Raw genomic sequence first — 6,551 nt, forward strand, 5'->3', positions numbered from 1 at the left:
AGACCATGCAAAATTAGTAGAGTTGAGGGCTGAGGCCCAAGGCAGTCCGTCTCCTAAGCAAGGGATTGAGGGGGTAGTGATTTATAACCTACATTTCCTTCTTTGGGTAGTTGATTATTTCCACAGGTATATAATTAGAAATATACTTTAGATATTCCTAGACAAGTAGAAATAAATGCATTAAGGCATGCATATATCAGTTAATGGCTAATTTCCATGTGGAACTAGTTCTGCACCTAGTTTGCATGCCATCTTGGTGTCACTTCATTTCGGTTTATAAATATGTAAATGTTTTGGTTCTTTTAACTTCTTACTTATTTATAAGCACCCTACTTCATTTAGAAAACAAGAACAAACTTGAAAACAATGAAAAAATTACAAAATAACCAAAATAAGTTTCCTATTTCAAACTTACTGCCTTACTGCCATTAATTCTGTAATTCTTATATTACAAATACTGACTGATGTTACTTCCATATGACAGTATTAATATATGCACAATTAAATTTGTAGAACCAAGTTTCATTATTTGGTTCAATTAAAAATCAAAAACTTGTCATCTCTTTATTCAGACAGTTCTGACCTCACGGGCCCTTGCGCGTTCAACCTTCGCAAACTTGGCCCTGGACTTGGCACTGAGGGTGCCGCCACCCCAGTTCTTGCGAATCTCCTCATACCGGTCATTGTAGTTGGTCTTCACTACTTCAATGAGCTTGTTTAGGTTGTTACGGTCATTGGCTTCCACCTGTATAATATGGAACAAAAATGGATTAGTACAATTTAATAGAAACTCACTTTACTGCATGTTAATACTAATTTCACTCAATAATACAATTTGGCTAATACTTACATCAGTGAGTGCCAAGCAGGTAGCATTCTTCCTGCGAACTACCATTCCCATTCGAGATTTGTTTCCAACAATACAATATGGAACTCCCATTTTGCGGCATAGGGCTGGCAAGTGCAGGATAATCTGAAATATGGGGGTTTAATGAATCAGGGGTTAATGTATCAATTCAAATTTGAAATATTTAGAAAATAAAATTGAAGAATTCAGAAGGTCACTGTTACCAACCTCAATAGGGTCAACATCACAGGCAATCACCACAAGACGAGCCTTCTTCTGCTCCACAAGAGTGGTTATAGTGTTAACTCCCATGCGCACGCTCAACTTCCTCTTTGTTGGCACGTCCTCCTTGCCAGCAGCACGGAGTTCGGCACGCTTGCGCAGACGGGCAACTTTGGCCTGCTTGCTCTCAGGACGGTACTTCTGCAGAAGCTTGAACAGTTCCCTTGCTAAAAGTAATCATTTTTATTAATATCTTTCAAATAAATTGATAATCATTGAAATGTGCCATTACCTCAGTAAGATGTGGTAAAGATTGTCACCAGCAAAGTATGATAGCAAATACATTCATCATTTACAATATATAAAGGTTACCAAACAGAAGTCGTTTCACCTTCCAATGTCCCTTTTAAGAGTCTTGTGCAGACTCAAGGGACAAGCAGTGCACCCAGCACCACCTCCACTTCCACAGAGGTCTATGGGCGACTTACAAAAGAAAGACTGATCCTGCACCGCTCCATAGGAGCCTAAGGATCTTTTGCATCCTGCACCGTTCAACAGAGCCTAAGAATCATTCAGATTCTGCACCGCTCTGAAGAACCTAAGGATATTACAAGTCTTTTGGTACCTTTCTGGGAATCAAGACGCTGCTTGAATTGATGGATTGGGGGTGGGACCTTCAGTCTCCTCAGGAGGACAGATCGCTGACGCTGAACACGGATGTACCTCGGCCATTTCAAGAAGCGGCTCAAGTCACGCTTGGGCTGGATGTTTCCACCTGCAAACATTACATGGAATTAGTGGCAAATAAAATGCTTTTACAAATGGTAAATGTAATTGGATTTAAGTTTACTGTGTTAAAATGACAAGGAGGGTTTGAAGATTATATCCCTCACTCAGACCATTATTTAACATATGCATCACAAAAATTAAAAACTGTTTAGTAAAAATCAGTCAACAGGTAAATGCCAAAACTAGTTTTGTCAACATTAAAATCAATGTTTATAAAATACTGATTTACCATCACAACCTTGTTTGCCATTCTATCTAAAAAGAACATACCAATGCCAAAGTTTCGTGGCCTCTTCTCAAAAAGGGGGTTCTGGACCTTCTTGGGGGGTGCGGGTTTCTTGGTGACCAAAGGGGCTGCCGCAACCTTCTTTCCTTTTCCCTTCACCTTTCCCTTCCCCTTCCCCTTTACCTGAAGGTAAACAAAGAATATTCACAAATTTAATACAAAATGTAACAGAAACAGCAGTTTAATGGTACAGAAAACATGTCAAGTATTAGTGATTCCTATCTTCATATTTGCTATAGATGAAAAGGCAAATGGATACACATAAATTTGCAAGCCTTCAACTCTGCTTATTTTGCCATTCGTACAATACCACAGCGCAAGTGCAAACTTACGTCCCAAGAGTGATTCCCAAAATATGGCTATATTGAAAACTTCTATCGATTCAAATACCAAATCTTATGTAATACAAGCCATGTTTAAAATGTTTTCAGAGTTTCAATCAACAAAAGAAAAGCCACAGCTTGTAATGAGAATTTACTCCTGCATAATCCTCTTACTAGCCATCGCAAATCTATAAAAATCTCAAATACCATTAATCCAGCTTCTGTGAAACCCACAACCATTGCCAGCAATTCTTGCAACATGGACACAGACTATCAGCCAGTTTGTTGGGGGTCGGAGATTTTGGGTAGGAGTGGTCAAAAATTAGTTATGGTCAGTTTCATATTCGTAAATGAGAGAATTACCCACGTGAATATGAACTTCCGCGGTGAAAAATTTGGGCTGTGCGCGAGGCTAGAACCCCAAGTCCTACTGACACTGTATCAGCGATTTTCACCCTTCCGCACTCTAGCTTCACAGGAGCTAATAAGATGCATTATATTTTGACATTACCTATTGAAATGGATCACAGGAAGATAAAAGTGTCTTATTAAAAGAGTTTTATACCAAAGTGAAAGATTCAGGATATGAAAGACGAAAACTAAATTATGCGACTTTTCAAATTTTTATCCCATAAAATATAGTAGATATTTGATGTTGACAAATTCATCATAAAAGTATGTTTAGGGTTTGGTGATAATACATGAGCAGTTACAAGTCTATCTCCAAAAATAAACTCAACGAATAGATATTTACACGGACTGGAGGCTCGTGTGTGTCCATGGCCATCTCGCAGGGACCCACGCGACAAAGCTCCAAGCGTCGCCACCGCTTTAGATTTTCTGATTGCAATAGTTTTACGCATGGGCTTTCATTTGAAACTAAATAATCGATTAAACATCATTATGTTATTATAAATCCGTTTACGAGAATAAATAAATGTAAAGAAAGATGATAGAATTTATTTGTGTAAACTCGTACAATCGGCCTACAAATATCTGATACCTATTGTTACATCACAAGAAGCATCTACGATAAATATGCGAGATTTGATACAAGATTTGTATTTCAAAATATTTTTGATCTATCAACGTTTTCTGAATGGTTATTTGTAATGAACACTAAATTCATTGTCCCTCCATAACAAGTACTCTGCTGGTGACTAAACGTTTATCACTTGTTTCATTAGGCGATGGGGGAGTAGAGTAGAGTGGAATAAAAATAAAATAAATGAAATAATTATGGATCTAATTAGTATATGCGCATATTCGTATGTACCTTTACAATAATTTACATGCGTATACACATGTAAACCAATATATACACAAAACAGCAATAATAGAGGTATAAAACACGAAACAACCGATTTTATAGAAGTCATTGTCTTGTGTCTGTATTTGCCCCTCTTCACGGGAGGCCATTTGTTTGCTTAGAGACTAATGATCATATCTTTACCTAACAAACTGTGTTTGAAAGGTGAATAAGAGTACTTTCTACAGTAATGAATGGTACAAATTTATACGAATTTTTGAAAATTGAAAAAAAAAAATTTCCCCTGAGGAAACTAAATTGAATTTCCAAAAAAGGGCTTAGTAGTAGTTTTAGGAATTCATTGATGTTCATTCAAATTTTTTTTTCATGACAAATCAATCCTCTGGGACAAGAAACCTTTCGCACAGAGACATGTGGAAAAAAAAAAATAATAAAAATAAAAAATGTTTTTTTGCAGGGGGCGTAGGAACCAACAAATTTGGTATCAAAAGATGCGGAATATGAAAATACATAAAATATCCAAAAATTAAGGAATTCCATAAGACCTTTCCTTTTTTAGAAATTTACCAATATGACCCCCCACCCCCATAATTGGCCATGCCCCTTTTAGGGACGGTCCCCTTAATAGCACTTTGTGCTGCCTTATAGAAAACAGACATTAAGAACTCTGGTTGTGTACAGGTGTTGTGGAGTTCATCCAAGTATTGATATACCTTTGCAACAATATGCAGCAATATTTGTCATTTTGCAGTAAATACGAGACCAAAGCAGCTGTACCCGTGTTTTTGGCTTTCTTGTGCTCTAAGATGGAAGTGTCCATTATCCTCCATGTGTCCCTCAGTAACACTAACCAAGAAAAAAATCTGAGGATCTGAATATTGACTAGGAAGACAGGACTTCTAAATAACCGAGCTGTGGAATGGCAAGTGCACTTATACTGTAAAGAATTCCCTTCATATTTTCCCTAAAATATCCCACAATGAAGGCTTTCATGAATTTGAGTTTTAGAATGTGAGCTCTGTACCAACACCTATACTATCCATCACATTCACAATCTTGCTTCCAGTACCCATGCCTCCAATATTTAAGAATGGTACAGAGACTGGTACAGAGAGACCCACCAGAGATTAAATCCCCAACTCCACCCAACATTCTTGGAGGACACCTGGGAATATTTTTGGGGGGTTGGGGGGTGGAGGGATAAAGAGTGGGCTCAGCTTGATTTCAGTGTCTGTAAATGACAAAGTTAATTATGAATGCAATGAAATGCAACTTTTTAGAAATGCAAGCCAAAATTTACATTCTAAAACTGAAGAAACTTCTCTGAAAAGTGAGTGTCCTCTTATGCTGCCATATTTGAATATACAAAAGCTCAAGTGCACAGTAACCAACACAAAATATACTCAGAGGTCCAAGCTGAAACAGATTAGAAAATTGCACTGCACTTTTCATTTTCTTTCATTTAGGATGATTCCATGAATCTAAAAACTATCACTTCATTTTTTTTTCATTAAAAAAAAAAAAAAAAGCACACCACCATAATAAAAATGACATCAGTCATTATCACTGAAAAGAATTAGGCAGGTCACTGGTGTAGCCAGAAATATGGGTGTGTGAAGTGAAGTATCAACTGTATTGCTCGAGTAGTTTGGCAATTAAGATTAACAAGTTAGCCAAATTGAGGATCAATACACATTTTAACGTAAGAACGGCCAACACATGAATATACATGAAACAGTCAATAATCGTGTGCATAATTGTGATACAGTACATGGAATATTATACTTGAACTTTAATGAGCAATAAAAAATATCTGCTAAACTGCTGCCTCCTGACTAGCTGTGAGGTAGAGGTGCACACTAGGACAAGACGGTGTGCGAGCTGCACGGCAAATTAATCTTTTGCGCCAAGGAAGTGGTCTTAACCGCTGGAGCACTGAGTGGACTTTGGCTGTGAGCAACACTTTCCGCAACCTTTTTTCCTTTGTGTCATTACCATTCATGTCTGCTGATTACTCCTTGTACCAACCACATACTTTATGTCCTCTACACGAACATCTTCAGTTTACCCTAAGTTGGTGTGACCATACAGTAATCATTTTCCTTAAGATTTTCTGCACTTCCCTTCCCTATTTGCCATCAAATCTTCCACTAAATACCTTCATTACAAATTAGTAAACTCACCAACTAAAAAACTATTTGAATATATATGATATTGGAATACTTAAATACTAGTATTTCTAATAGGCAATTTTCAGCAAAAAGTCAATTATAAAGGATGTACTTTTAACATGTGTATAATTACAAATAAAAATGAATACTTCAAAGCAAACTAATTTACCATGAGGTCGGCAACATTGTTAAAAACAAACAGTAATTTTCTATATTACCTCCGCCTCTCCGATATCGACGATTTTGGTATCGTTGGATTCCCCTCTAAACAATGCACAAACAAGTAGGTTTTATTGCGCGGAAACCCCCCATTCGCGACAAACTTTGCCCCAATAGCAGGGGAGTGCATGGAATGTTCCAGGGAAAATGCAGGGTTGAATAACACTAATATAACCCACAGTGAAAATAACCATGGTTATTCACACGACTTTACATTGCAGGGGGCTGCTGCCCCCCAACCCCCGCCGAAGAAACAACTTCCACCACACCACGTATTCCCGGAAGGCTAGAGCGTTACAGTTATCGGCGATCTCGGAGTGGCGGACGTATTACATTTACCTTGTAACATTCCCACTGAATCCGCATACTAACCTTGATATAGTCAACATAAACAGAAGAGCGGCGGTGACCCGGCCTTGTCAGG

The 6,551-nt window shown here is 37.8% G+C and overlaps 1 protein-coding gene across 1 annotated transcript in view; it reads right to left on the bottom strand.

Moving 5' to 3' along the window:
* Positions 1–550: 550 nt before the first annotated feature.
* LOC113817911 (ribosomal protein L7A) overlaps positions 551–6,551 on the bottom strand; it is a 7,343-nt gene continuing 1,342 nt past the window's right edge. Inside the window, exons 2-6 of the mRNA XM_070141777.1 lie at positions 2,129–2,267; positions 1,695–1,844; positions 1,076–1,296; positions 851–973; positions 551–745 (exon numbers count right to left, since the gene is read on the bottom strand). Of these exons, the coding sequence (XP_069997878.1) occupies positions 569–745; positions 851–973; positions 1,076–1,296; positions 1,695–1,844; positions 2,129–2,267 (810 nt within the window). The 3' untranslated portion in view covers positions 551–568. The remainder of the gene's footprint in view (positions 746–850; positions 974–1,075; positions 1,297–1,694; positions 1,845–2,128; positions 2,268–6,551) is intronic.

This window comes from Penaeus vannamei, chromosome 28 (genome assembly GCF_042767895.1).
Source record: "Penaeus vannamei isolate JL-2024 chromosome 28, ASM4276789v1, whole genome shotgun sequence".
Taxonomy (NCBI): domain Eukaryota; kingdom Metazoa; phylum Arthropoda; class Malacostraca; order Decapoda; family Penaeidae; genus Penaeus; species Penaeus vannamei.